Source organism: Notothenia rossii (assembly GCF_949606895.1).
Source record: "Notothenia rossii genome assembly, chromosome: 5".
In the NCBI taxonomy this organism is placed as follows: Eukaryota; Metazoa; Chordata; class Actinopteri; order Perciformes; family Nototheniidae; genus Notothenia; species Notothenia rossii.
The window spans coordinates 71,552,011-71,564,016 of record NC_136903.1 but is presented as its reverse complement, the minus strand read 5'-3'; the positions used below and the strand labels follow the sequence as shown (position 1 = coordinate 71,564,016).

Sequence of the window (12,006 nt, the reverse complement as noted above, 5' to 3'; positions counted from 1 at the left end):
ATCTGTTCTGAAATCTAGAATTTAACCGGTTTTCTCCAAAATATGTCCTCCAACTATACAGGCAACATTCAAAGGCTGGATGGACATTATGTACGCCGCAATAGATTCCAGAAGGGTATGCTTGTTATCGTTTTTAAAAATAGACTTCCACATGAACATGCAATCGTGCAGTTTTGTACAAAATGTTACTTTTCCCTCTTACAGGTGGAGGACCAGCCTATCTACGAGGACAACTTGTACATGTACATCTACTTCGTCATCTTCATCATCTTCGGCTCCTTCTTCACCTTGAACCTCTTCATTGGTGTCATCATTGATAACTTCAACCAACAGAAAAAAAAGATAAGATTTATTTTCCCCACTTTCACCTTCAAGCTGCTTTTAGATAAGGAAACAGTTTTGGAAAAATGTTTATTTCCTTTTTAGATGTTAGTAAGATCAATACCACTCTAATTTGTAGGAAGCCACCGCCAGCAGCAGAGTAGCTTAGCTTAGCATAAAGCCTGGAAACAAGGGGAAGTGTAAATTAATGAGTTTTAGAGGAGCTGGTTGGAGGATATTGGACAGTGAGGCTAGCTGTTTCTCTGTTTGCAGTCTTTTTGCTGAGTTGTCTAAATATAAGCAAGAATGCAATTTCAGACAATTGTCAAATCAATAATTTAGGCTAAGATTTCAACATTGTATACGAATATTATAAGCATTTTTTTACACAGTCAAATAAAATGTTAAACAATATTATGTTTAGTAGTGGAATAAGAGGGCTAAATCCTTGCAAATTGTAACCAAATAGTTTTTGTTCCTTTACTTTGGAGGTCAGGATATCTTCATGACGGAAGAGCAAAAGAAATACTACAATGCCATGAAGAAACTAGGTTCAAAGAAACCACAAAAACCAATACCCAGGCCCCAGGTAAAAAAAACTAATTTCAGTCTTTACTGACAAGCAGGTTTGTTTTTGTAATGTTATGAAGATTATGACTCATAACATCCCCCCTTTTGTTCCCCCCATTTCTCCTCAGAACCCGATCCAGGGCATGGTGTTTGACTTTGTGACGCAGCAGGTGTTCGACATCTCCATCATGATCCTCATCTGCCTCAACATGGTCACCATGATGATAGAGACAGACGACCAGACAAAGGAGACAGAGGAAGTGCTTTACTGGGTCAACTTCATCTTCATTGTGGTCTTCACTTGCGAGTTTGTATTGAAGCTAACTGCGCTACGTCACTACTACTTTACCAACGGCTGGAACATCTTTGATGTGGTTGTGGTCATCCTCTCAATCGTGGGCAAGTATTACAAAATGGGTCATTTATATACAAAGAAAAGTGTGAACCTTCTTAATAAGAAGCTCAGATATTGCCCTGATGAATGGGTTTTTAAGGCAAGACTCACATATGTTTTAAATGTTCATGTTTCGCAAAGATAAACCATGCAATACATTCATTTTGTTTAATATCTCAAAAACAGTTTGAAGGCAGTTAAAAGGCGAGAAAATCCTAATGAGTAAAACATCTTGACTGAATATCTCAATAAATTAAAAGATAAATGGGCTGTACTTATATAGCGCTTTATCCAGTCTTTACGACCCCTCAAAGCGCTTTACATACTACAAGTCATTCACCCATTCGCACAGAGCAGTGTACCTTACTCTAGGAACTAACATTCACACACCGTTGGCCATGCCATCAGGAGCAACTCAGGGTTAAGTACCTTGCCCAAGGATCAATTGACATGTTCGATGCAAAGGCTGAGATCGAACCCACAACCTTCTGCTAGAGAGACGACCGCACTCCCTCGCCGCCACAGTGGCGTCACAGATAAATCATCACCTTGTGCTGGCACCACAAAATACATAAACATAAACTTATGGCGGATATCGTTTTTGCACGACTTTCTACAGAGGATGCTATCCCCAATACAAACAATTGATAGTTTGTTCTTTTGGTTCTCGTTATTTCTTCTACAAACTATGAATGTGCTTGCTCAAGCGTTATGTGTGTTAAGTAAAGAACTCTGTTTCAGTTTTTTTTAATCCCATATATTTTAACCAAATGTCTGCTATTTCTCTCTTTGCCTCCTCTCCACTTCAGGAATGTTTCTGGCCGATATAATCGAGAAGTACTTTGTGTCACCAACACTCTTCAGGGTGATTCGTCTGGCTCGTATCGGCAGAATCCTGCGTCTCATCAAAGGGGCCAAAGGAATCAGAACTCTACTGTTTGCCCTCATGATGTCTCTTCCTGCCTTGTTCAACATTGGTCTACTACTTTTCCTAGTTATGTTCATTTTCTCCATCTTTGGCATGTCCAACTTTGGCTATGTGAGACACATGTCTGGAATCGATGACATGTACAACTTCGAGACCTTCGGCAACAGCATGATCATCCTCTTCATGATCACCACGTCAGCTGGCTGGGACGGCCTGCTGCTGCCCATCCTCAACTACGCTCCGGACTGCGATCCCAAGCTGGAGAATGCCGGGACCCCCGCCACCGGAGACTGTGGCAACCCTTCCGTGGGCATCTTCTTCTTTGTTATGTACATCATCATCTCTTTCCTCATTGTGGTCAACATGTACATCGCCATCATTCTGGAGAACTTCAGCGTGGCCACAGAGGAGAGTGCTGACCCGCTCAGTGAGGATGACTTTGAGACGTTTTATGAGATTTGGGAGAAGTTTGACCCTGATGCGTCTCAGTTCATCAACTATTCCAAGCTTTCTGACTTTGCTGATGCACTTGAACACCCGTTCCGAGTTCCTAAGCCCAACACCATTGAACTGATTGCCATGGACATGCCCATGGTGAGCGGCGATCGCATCCACTGCCTGGACATTCTGTTTGCCTTCACCAAGCGTGTGCTGGGTGACAGTGGCGAGTTGGACATGCTGAGGCAACAAATGGAGGAGCGCTTTGTGGCAGCCAACCCCTCCAAGGTCTCTTACGAGCCAATCACCACCACTCTGAGGCGCAAGCAGGAGGAGGTGTCTGCCAGAATCATTCAGCGGTCTTACCGTGCCTACCTGGGGAGGCGGGGTTTTGTCTTTAAGCGCAAACGAGTCAATAACAAGGTGGAGAATGGCGGGAACAATCCGGAACAAGAAAAGAAGGAGGGCACTCCCTCAACTGCCTCCCTGCCTTCTTATGACAGTGTAACCAAACCTGACAAGGAAAAAGAGGACGGCAACAATGAGGACAAGGGAGGAAGGAAAGAGAAGGGAAGAAACCAAAAAGACATCAGGGAATCTAAATGTTAGAGCGTTGGAATAATAATCACAGTAATAACAATAACAATTATAATAATGTAACTTCAAGCAAAGCAAGAGGAAACTCACCCACACAGATGTACAGATTATTTCATTTGCAAGTCAGAAAAAAAAATAATAATCAATAATTTGTTTACAGACTTCATTCTTATATTGATGCAGAGGGAAGCAACTTGGTCTGTTACAGCTTAAAGACTCTTGAACTTCAGTCAAACCAAACATAATCAGCATACTGTGTGACATTGTTGTATCTAGACTACTGATCTTAACAAAAGGGAATGAAAAACAGACAAGGGAATGTCTGTGTCTGCTGAAAGGCAGATAGCTCACTTTAACACTGCTCTACAGATAAGACAAGTAACTCTACACCAAGAGGTAGAATGAAAAAACACTAAAGGAATTCAGCGCCTGGACACAGTAATGGATTCCATATGGAAGACAGTGTTGTGAAGGAAAAACAAGGATGCTGCTGCTTGATGCTGAAGGATTGTCTTCTTAAAGCAGCCAGTGAGTGCTTGTGTGTCATCTGGTACTGAAATGTGTAGAGGAGCAAAATGACACACTCACTCTATAAGATCAAACAGAAGGATGACTGATGAGTGAAAGACACAAAAATGACAGAGCGTTGGAAGTACTTTTCCGTTTTATTAAAGCTAGAAATTGTTCATTTGAGCAGCAAAAATGCAAACAGACAAAAAAAGAACAATATTCAACATTTTGCCCATGTCACGTAACTCTTCTACTCATTTTATCTTTGTTATACCCACATCAAAATGTTTTTTTTACATGGGCTTTCACACCAATTGGTTAAGGATCTGTTTATTATGGGGTCAACTCGGGCCAAGGGCTTATATTTACTCAGAAAGATTTCCAAACAAATACATAAATAATTGTGCTTGTTCAATGCATAGAAATGACTTGCATGATGGCATGTTTTGATCAGAAATCTTGCATGAATTATCATAGTCCACAAGACACTAATACTCAGACCACAGCAGTGGCTCGACTGTAAGATTGAGGCATTGTCACAATTTGAAAGCTCAGAGTTCAGAGTCAATTGTTTAACAAAGATAAGTGATATTGGGGTTGATAATCTAAAATGGATCTGAATTTTTATCTCATTACTCAACTTATTTCAGATGTTTAAATTGTTGCCTCTATAGACAGAAGAATGGAATATGTTGGTGAATAATACCGCCACAGTGGATCAGTGGGTGAAATCCAAACAATTTATTTGCTGCTCTGGAGATTTTTAGTGTGTAAGATGTGGAAAAACGGATGTCTGTGTGTTTCATGGGACTGAAGTGTTTGTTAATTTGGACTTAATGTTTTCAAGGGCGCAACACTTTGAATCTAAAATGCTTATATTTATAATTTGTATGCACCTATGTAATGTTCCATACCATCTGCCTTTAGTTTTGTGTGAGCAGGCATTTTGGGAGTCCTACTGTCGGTTATAAGTGGTTTGTGGGGATTTCACAGGTATGGCAAACTCCTTTCTGATGTTTCTCTTTGGGTGGTGAGACCTTTCTGGAAGAGCTGAGAATGGTTTAAATTATGTATTGGCTATTGTAGCTTATTTCAATGTTTCTTTATTTTTATTTTATTCCCTGACGTAATTTTCATGTTTGGTGGGTAATAAGTCTTATTTAACACACTTTATAAGCCACATCTATGATGACGATGAGGGAAGCGGTCTTGTGTCGGAACATATTTGATGGTTGTTAGTCGAATGCTATTTTGATGAGGAACAGAACATGGTAGATGGGTGATGAGAACATTGTGTGTGGAGGAGCCAAAGAGATCTGCCTTGTTATCCCTTGTTGCCCTTTGTCCATGGCGTGGGATTGGGTGAAGTATGCCCATTCAGTTTTTTGCTGTCATTATTAGACAGAGAGACCCTAGAAATGTATGCAATGCTTGAAGAATTCATCCCTTTTTCTCAGGAGATATTATAGATGTACTATTATGAGCTCTGCAACAAAATGCAAGTGAATGTGATGGGAGTATTTATGAAATCACGTTTTACTCTTTTGTGTTTAATGCCATGTCGATGGACAAAGATCTCGACAGCCGCCCGGTCAGGGGCCAGTTTGGCGCTTCCTGCTTACGACGCTTTGAATTATAGGGCTAGAAGCATCTCAGTGAAACAGCAACATTTCGCTCGCTTGTATTGGCCGCGTTTATATTGATAGCAGATTACATTTGTGGTTAAGTCATTATGGACTGTAGTCTGGTCTCAATTGATTTCGATAAACAAAATATTATTGTTCACCCCCGATAGGAATCACAGAGGAGATGTCATGAGAGTGAATTGGGATATGTTGGTTTAAGAAGCACTCTTAATTCTGTGCTTAGAGGATAGGCCCCAGATTTCAGTAGTTAACAAGTGCTCTGAGCCTCTTATTTGCTATTTTTCCCGTCATATCGCTCTATTGCATAACAAATACAAAATAAACTAGAGCACTGGATGCATTTGAATGGTACTGTGAGCCTAAGCACCACACCACAGCTTTTGCACTTCCTGTTGTGCAGTGATGTCACTTCCTGTTAATGATTAACGCCCTCATCCGTTCTCAAGTTTTATGGTCCAGTTGCTGCATGAGATCCCCAAAATCAGTGTGGGTGTTACCTTGAACCAAATAAAACTCTGAATGATAAGCATAAAAGCAACCGACGTCCATTTTCTCCCAGATCACCATGGATACAGAACGAAAACTAAAAAAAACACACACATACATCCATTCGGGAAAAAAAAAATACAGTTCAGGCTATGTTCTATGCGACACAAACTGCGAAGAATGGACTTTTTAAAGAAACTATAAATAATGTAATATATTTTATTTTAACGGCATGTGTAGTTTTTTGTAAATACAGGATTACTTAAAAAACTACAGCTATTAATCTAACACTAAATATTAATAACCGTAAATAGAATGGCTTCCAGCTGACACCCCTTGTCACACTTGTTAGGCTGTGACACATTTGTTAGATGGAGTAGATTTTTTTGAGTCACTTTTCACAAAAAAGAAGGGAGTAAGCTAAAAGAATCTATATTAAAAAGCAGAAATTGTATTTAAAAGTGTATAAATCAATACAAACATATACAGATCTATATTACATATATATTATATATATATTCTACCGTATATATATATAGTATATATACTCTCCTGTCCACTCCTTGCATTGAGGTGATACCAGAACCACAGAGTGTAACTGATCATGCTTCTTTCTTTGTGTGGTATGTTCAGAGAATAACCAAAACTCTGGCCTGCCAGGACTTCTGCATACTGGGTACCAGCGTACAATGCATGGTGTTGTACTGGCTGCTTGCTGAGAATTGTGGAGCCTGCCTTGGTGAGAGGATTGCACTACCAGCATACCCTTTTGTACATGTGTGAAGATGTCTTGCCCCTAGTTTCCTATATTGTACACACAGAGATAATACAAACACAGACAGACACACACACTTACGTGCACACACTCACAGTCTTTTACAGGCAACGGCTGGTTAACCAGTGCGCCCCAGTGGGAGGTCACTTTGTGTGACAGATTTTTGCTCGTTTCAGCTCTAACCCTCCTCCATGTTTCCCCCTAACACTGCTGCAGTTTGGAGTTGATCTTTAATTTTGCTGTCACTTTCAATATGATATATCTAATGATTTAAGGGTTGGTTGTCTTAACTGTCTGTGTGTTTGTTTATGGTGCAATATCTCTTAACGGCACGTGCCTTTTTAGCTTCCTATTTAGTCTGTCGATAAAATCAGCAATGAGGATCTTAAAAACCCATGGGAGTGAATCAAAACGGAGCACGATAGAAATGATGTATTGAGATCAAAATTAACTTGTAAACTGAAAACTCACCACCTAGAATAGACTGTCTGGACTAACATCTTGTAGAGTCATGTAGTACAAGTGCTCTCTCTGTGTGTTCTGTTTACCGGCTCTCGGGCTAGTAAAGGGAACAGCTTGCCTTCTGTTTTACACTTCTGTTCATTTCCAAATGTTGGGTTACCAATCGGTATATGAGGCCATTCTTTTGTAGCATGACTGAGATACATTTCTTTTCTTTCCTGAAAATAGGCTAACTGAAAAAAATATCTTTTGACTGTCATTATCTCTTGCCACTAATACAGTCAGAGAGAGGACGTGTGTTGCACAACCACATGGGACGATTAAATGAGAATCAGTGAAAGAATATCTTCATTTGAGCACGAATCTATTTCCAAACAATAAAGCAGCCTTCCAGTTACACCTCTGGCTGGTGTCGTTCTTGGATACAACATTATTGACTGTCACTTCATCCTGCAGCATATGTTCCACCATGTCTGATGATGGATGTTTTTTTCTGATGTTTAAACCACCTAATTTACTTTGATAACTGTGAGAATTTAAACGTTTAAGGTATTCAAGTGAAATGGTACATGTTCATGCTCAAGGTGATTTTGTTTGTGTTTTTAATTGTTGCTAATGTTCCCTTTATTTGCTTTAACACGTTGCAAACATGGCAGAGAACATGTTTGCAAGCTTCACAGGACAGGGAGGACAGACAGCAGCAACAAAAAGACAGCGTGTTAAGGTTTGAACACAACACAATATACATCAAAAATGCTTTAATCACATTGTCTTTGTACATGTTTTGAATACGATCATTGTTTGGGTTGATGGGGTTGGGTGTGTCATGGTGCAACAGCACTGAAATGACTATAAAAGCAGGTGTGTGTGTGTGTGTGTGTGCATGTGTGTTTCCATCCTTCCTTCCCCCTCCTCTGTCTGTGTGTGTGTGTGTGCGTGCGTGTGTGTGTGTGTGTGTGCGCATGTGCGTGCAAGGTGGCGCACTGACTGAGAAAAAGGAGCAGGGAGGGGAGGGGGGAGTAAGCAGAGACAGCACTGCAGTGCAGATATATGAATGCAGTGGCCTGGGCTGAGTCAGCAGCATGTTCCCAATAGGCTCAGACTGTACAGTGCACTGTAAAGCACCTCCTTTCCCACAGCATGCAAGCAGAGGGAGAGCGAGCTAAAGCAGGAAGATGAAAAGTAAATTAGAACAATGGGCAGAAACACACATAGCGAAAAGCTAATTTGTTGCTAAATGTTTATCCTTCATCTCCTACCTGCAGTACTGCATGCATTTTCAGTGCAATACATTATGTTTAGTTCAATGCTGTATCTTACTCTGTTGTTAGAAAACATTATAGTCTAACATTCTGATAAATCTACTTGGGAGTGTTTAAAAAAACAAACATTTTAGGTGATTATAAAATGATTAACTGATGATCTGTAGGAATTGTTGCTTTTATAACTGTGTAACTCTCCTGCCATCAAAATGTTACATATTGTGCTAAACACATGCTTCGTCTTTATTTTAACCTTTTATGTTTATTTCCTACTTGCATTCATCTGAACAGCAGGGCTTGGTTGCAGAGGTGGGACGTGGATTAAGTAGGACATTGGTGTGATTCGTCGGGCTGTCTGAGCAAGTTTGTGTGAGAGGTAGGGAGGTAGGGAGAGAGGAGGAAGGAATTGTGTGTAAAGGATGGAGACAGAGGGATATTGTATGTCTTTAAGGAATCAATTGCATGTAATCGGTAGTATTGCCATGATCAAGTATCTTGATGAGGTAATGGTTGTTGCTCACCACTTGTATTTTTCCTATTTCTGTGTCAGGTCTGCAGAAGATGAGAGGAGAGGCAGAGGGTGCATAGATCAAATACAGTAAATGTATATAGACCCAGTATAGACTCACTCAGTGCAATCAATCTGCAATGAGGAGGTGCATGAGGACTGAGCATTATTATCTTGAGTAAAGTCTTCACATACTTCATATAACCTAGCTGAGAAATGTATTTGAGTTCAATTTAGCCATAATTAATAAAAATATCTGATAGATGTTTGCAGATTTATCCCTGTTTTACCAATCCATCATAGAGCATAGCCCTCTATGCCCTTGCTGGGTTGGGATCTCTGTTATTCATCTCTTCCCCTGAAAGTGTCTGCAGAGATCACAGCTTGTAACTGTGTTTATGGCTGAAGCCCCTCCAGCAGGCATTAGTGAGGTGTCTCAGATATACAGCTATCTAACGCCATCTAGGGGCATGAAAGAAATAACTTCAAAAAACCTTATAAAAGTTAAAGAGATATTTCATGCTGGTAGTCGTAGACATGAGAGGTAGTATGACATGAGTGCCTCAATGGTGTTGTATACAAATATGAAATGGCTGATAATCCTGTGTTCGGAGATAACAGCAAGACAGAAGATTGTTGGGTAAGGAAGACTTACCCTTAAACATTGAAAAAAGTACAACGACAGAGGTTTTGTAGCCTAGCCTTCCAGATATAATCAATTATAACTCATAACAAATATTAATTACAAAATAATGTTATATAAGTCCAATACATATAACAAAATAAATACTCTAAGATTTAAAAATACTGACTAAGGTTGCATTTCTGGCTTAGCCTGTAAGGCAAGTGTGAGGAGGACTCAAAAACGTTTTAGATGTAGGCTAGCCTACTTCCAAACCAAGTGTTTTCAAAAGTCCGCTTTAACTGGTAACAACTTCAGGTAGTGACATTTTACTACAAAATGTACAAAGATAATTATTCACCAACATTTGTTTTTTTTAGACCACAGGATCCTCCAGTTTAGTTCCCTGGTCGGCCCTGGTGTTAGCCGCAGCTAGCATCCAGAGCTCCCCCTCCACAGTGAGTCCAACAACCCATCAACTTTAGCATAGCTGGCTGATAAACTGTAGGCTATATTATTATTATTATTATTATTATTATTTCTGAGAATAATGAGTATTGGTCAAATGTATGGAGACATTGCTTAAATGTAAATATACTGCATTTATATTGCGATTCTCCCGTCTTTATGACGGTATAACCGACAGTTAGGCTAGCAAACAAGGTGAATGTGAAAACAAATATTTAAGGAAATAATATTAATGTTTTTTATGTAATATCTATATTATGTGCTGCTATTAATGTGCTTTATTGCTTCTACTTAACTTGCAGATTAACTTTGTTTGACAAAACTAGAACAGTTCTTGATGGAAACGTTTTATTGGTAAAAGGAGGGTTCTTTTCTCAATATTATACTTAATGATCTTAATGCTTCTTTCACCAACGGCCCGTCTACACTACAGGCATCGAAAAATACTTTCAACGCTTCGCCCATTCACTTGAATGGGGTGAGGTAGAAGATTTTTAATCTTCGCCGAACTGCATTGTGGGGAGCATGGCATGGCTTTGCAAGCATCACGGCCCATCTACACTACAGGCATGAAAAAATCTTGAAGCTGGGCGTGTCTGAAGCTTGGCGATTTTTTGCGAGCAACCAATCACATGAATCTCCCGCCCCCGACATACAAAGCAATAGCAATGTTAAAACGAAGTAAACTGGATATAAACTCTCCAAACAGGTGAAAAAACTATCAGTTTCACCCACTGTCTCTGCCACCTCCCTCCATGCCTGGTTCCTCCGGTTTGTATCCCGGTAAATAGTTCCGGTCGTAAAGAACCGGGTGATTTGCTACCGTAATATCTCGTTTGGAATATGAGGAAATGAACTGCGGTCTGGCTCTCCCAGCTTGCACGCGGTTTGATTGGCTGCGCTTGCACTGGCGGGATTTGCATAAACGGGATTTCATTGGCTGATGCCAAGCATCGAGCCTCAAAAGTTGAACATTGTTCAACTTTTGATGCCGATAGATGCTCGTGATGCTTGCAAAGCCATGCCATGCTCCCCACAATGCAGTTCGGCGAAGATTCAAAATCTTCTACGTCACCCCATTCAAGTGAATGGGCGAAGCGTTGAAAGCATTTTTTGATGCCTGTAGTGTAGACGTACCGTCACGAGCATCTATCGGCATCAAAAGTTAACCAATGTTCAACTTTTGAGGCTCGATGCTTGGCATCAGCCAATCAAATCCCTTTTGATTTTTTGATGCCTTTTGATTTTTTGATGCCTGTAGTGTAGACGGGCCGTTCTTTCCATACAAAGTGTAAAATGTCTACATTGTTGAGTTAAGAACACATCGAAACAACTACTACTACGTTTTACAGACTTTGCAGTCCGGTCCACCTCAGTGCTGGACAAACTGAAGATTCCCCTCAGACTGAAGATCTGCAGAGCAACCAGAAACTGTACGGTATCACCTCTGGGTAAGAGGAATGTTCATTTTCAGGTTCATATTTGTATTTAGTGCCTTTACTGTGACATGTTTACATGCTTACATTTTCAAAAAGTACTTTATCTTTCTCATACAGCGGCAGCCTATGCTGCAGCACGTTCACCCTCTGTCTGAAACCAGAGCCCAGTCTGCTCTGATTGGTTAGCTGTCCAGGTCTGTTGTGATTGGTCAACCGCTTAGAGATGTCTCGCGGTCTCGCCCCAGCCCATCTTACAATGTGTTGGAGCGGAAGCATGAGTGTTACATAGTGATGTCACACAAAGGATTCCTATCGAGGCCTTTCAGGCAGGGGGAACATGACATGGAAAACAAAAAAAAAGCCTAATAGGGCCTCCCTAATGCATATTAACTTATGATTTAAAATGTGTTTATATTTTCTCTAAATGTTGTGAATGACTTTGCAACAGTTTCTGATAGTTGTCTATCAATTATCACTATTGCTTTGACAATGTTTCAATACAATGAGGTACTTCTAATAAGAGCCTATAGATGTCACTGTTATACTTTTAAACTGCCACTAGTGCAGAAGCTGCAGCAGC

General features: G+C 40.3%; 1 protein-coding gene across 4 annotated transcripts in view; it reads left to right on the top strand.

Moving 5' to 3' along the window:
- The window catches only part of scn8ab (sodium channel, voltage gated, type VIII, alpha subunit b), a 47,544-nt gene extending 40,020 nt beyond the window's left edge, over positions 1-7,524 (top strand). For all 4 annotated transcript variants that reach the window (XM_079685654.1, XM_079685653.1, XM_079685655.1 and 1 more), the window contains exons 24-28: positions 62-115; positions 205-342; positions 806-910; positions 1,020-1,290; positions 2,095-7,524. In XM_079685654.1, the coding sequence (XP_079541780.1) occupies positions 62-115; positions 205-342; positions 806-910; positions 1,020-1,290; positions 2,095-3,260 (1,734 nt within the window). In that variant the 3' untranslated portion in view covers positions 3,261-7,524. The remainder of the gene's footprint in view (positions 1-61; positions 116-204; positions 343-805; positions 911-1,019; positions 1,291-2,094) is intronic.
- Positions 7,525-12,006: the final 4,482 nt, after the last annotated feature.